General features: G+C 49.6%; 1 protein-coding gene across 1 annotated transcript; it reads right to left on the bottom strand.

Annotated features, from left to right (window-relative positions):
- On the bottom strand, window positions 1-387 carry LOC112900617. Its single transcript, XM_025969459.1, has one exon. The coding sequence runs from the start codon at window positions 385-387 to the stop codon at window positions 1-3; it is 387 nt and encodes a 128-aa protein (XP_025825244.1).
- Between the last annotated feature and the right edge of the window lie 1,195 nt (window positions 388-1,582).

The raw sequence follows: 1,582 nt of genomic DNA, 5'->3' as shown, positions 1-1,582 counted from the left end.
TCAACATTTGTATAGGTTGTCACCGACCAGAACGTACCCTTTGCTCCACCTTAAGATGCATGCAGCCTCGTTGCTCTTCTTGTTGATGCCGGGGGGTAGTTTGTGCTCCTTGATGAAGTCGATAAAAGTCACCTGCCAGTCAACCTTGATCATCACGACCTCTCGATCAGGTTCTATTGGACCCTGGATGATGATGCTTTGATCTGGTATCTTGATGGATGGGTGATGTAGCTCGTGGACAAAAACTCCTAGTGGGACATTTGCTCGATCGGAGCCCAGCTTCGAGAGCACATCCATCCCCACGTTGTTGTCGCGGATCACATGATGAATTTCCAGGCCTGAAAACTTGTTCTCGAGCTTGCGTATCTCTGCGATGTACGTGTCCATGGTGTCCATGTTGATATCCCAGTCCTTGTTGACTTGTTGGACCACCAGTAAGGAGTCACCGTAGACAAGTAGTCGCTTGATGCTCAGAGAGACTGCCAGGCGTAGCCCGTGCAGTAGTGCCTTGTACTCGGCTTTGTTGTTTGAGACCTCAAATAGTATCTGGAATACATATTTGAGTTGTTCTCCTTCTGGACCGATGAAGAGTAATCCAGTGCCACCGCCTCCGAGCTTGAGTGAACCATCGAAGTACATCACCTAATGCTCTAGTAGGTTGGCTGGAGCTTCCACTTGGTTTTCTCGCCATTCTGCCATGAAATTGACTAGTGCTTGCAACTTGATGGTGGTGCGAGGCTTGAAGTTGAGAGTAAGAGCCCCCAGTTCCACTGCCCACTTGGAGATACGTCCAGTGGCATCCTGATTGTGGAGTATATCCGCCAATGGGAAATCAATGACAACTGAGATCTTGTATGTGTCGAAGTAGCGGTGAAGCTTCCTGGAGGTGATGAGTATAGCGCAGAGTAGTTTCTGAATTGACGGGTAATGAACCTTGGATTCAGAAAGGACTTCGCTAATGAAGTAGACTGGCCGCTGCACACCAAAGGCATGGCCTTCCTCCTGGCGTTCCACCATGATTGCCGTGCTGATGACGTGAGTAGTCGCGGTGATTTAGAGTAGCAGGTTCTCGCCGGGTTGTGGAGCTGTGAGGATGGGGGGCGACAGCATATGATGCTTGAAGTCTTCCAGCGCTTGCTCCACCTTTTTGGTCCACTGGAACTTGTCCTGTCATTTTATCAACTTGAAGAAGGGTAATCCCCATTCTCCAAGTCACGAGATGAATCTGTTTAAGGCCGCCATACAACCTGTGAGCTTCTGGACATCCTTGATCATCCACGGAGCCCCCATGTCTGTAATGGTGGTGATCTTCTTCGGATTTGCTTCAATTCCTCGGTGACTGATGATGAAATCGAGTAGTTTCCCTTGCGGTATGCCGAAGACGCACTTGGTCGAGTTGAGCTTCCACCGGAATTTGCGCAGGTTGTTGAAGGTTTCTTTGAGGTCGGAGATGAACTCGTCATGGGTTCTGGTCTTGATGACCATGTTTTCCATGTAGGCTTCAACATTGCGATGTAGCTAGTCAGCGAGGCATGGTTGGATAGCCCGCTGATAGGTGGCTGCTGCGTTCTTCAGCCCAAAG

This window comes from Panicum hallii, chromosome 7 (genome assembly GCF_002211085.1).
Source record: "Panicum hallii strain FIL2 chromosome 7, PHallii_v3.1, whole genome shotgun sequence".
Lineage (NCBI taxonomy): Eukaryota > Viridiplantae > Streptophyta > Magnoliopsida > Poales > Poaceae > Panicum > Panicum hallii.
Note: the sequence above shows the minus strand (reverse complement) of the source record. Positions and strands in the feature narration are given on the sequence as shown.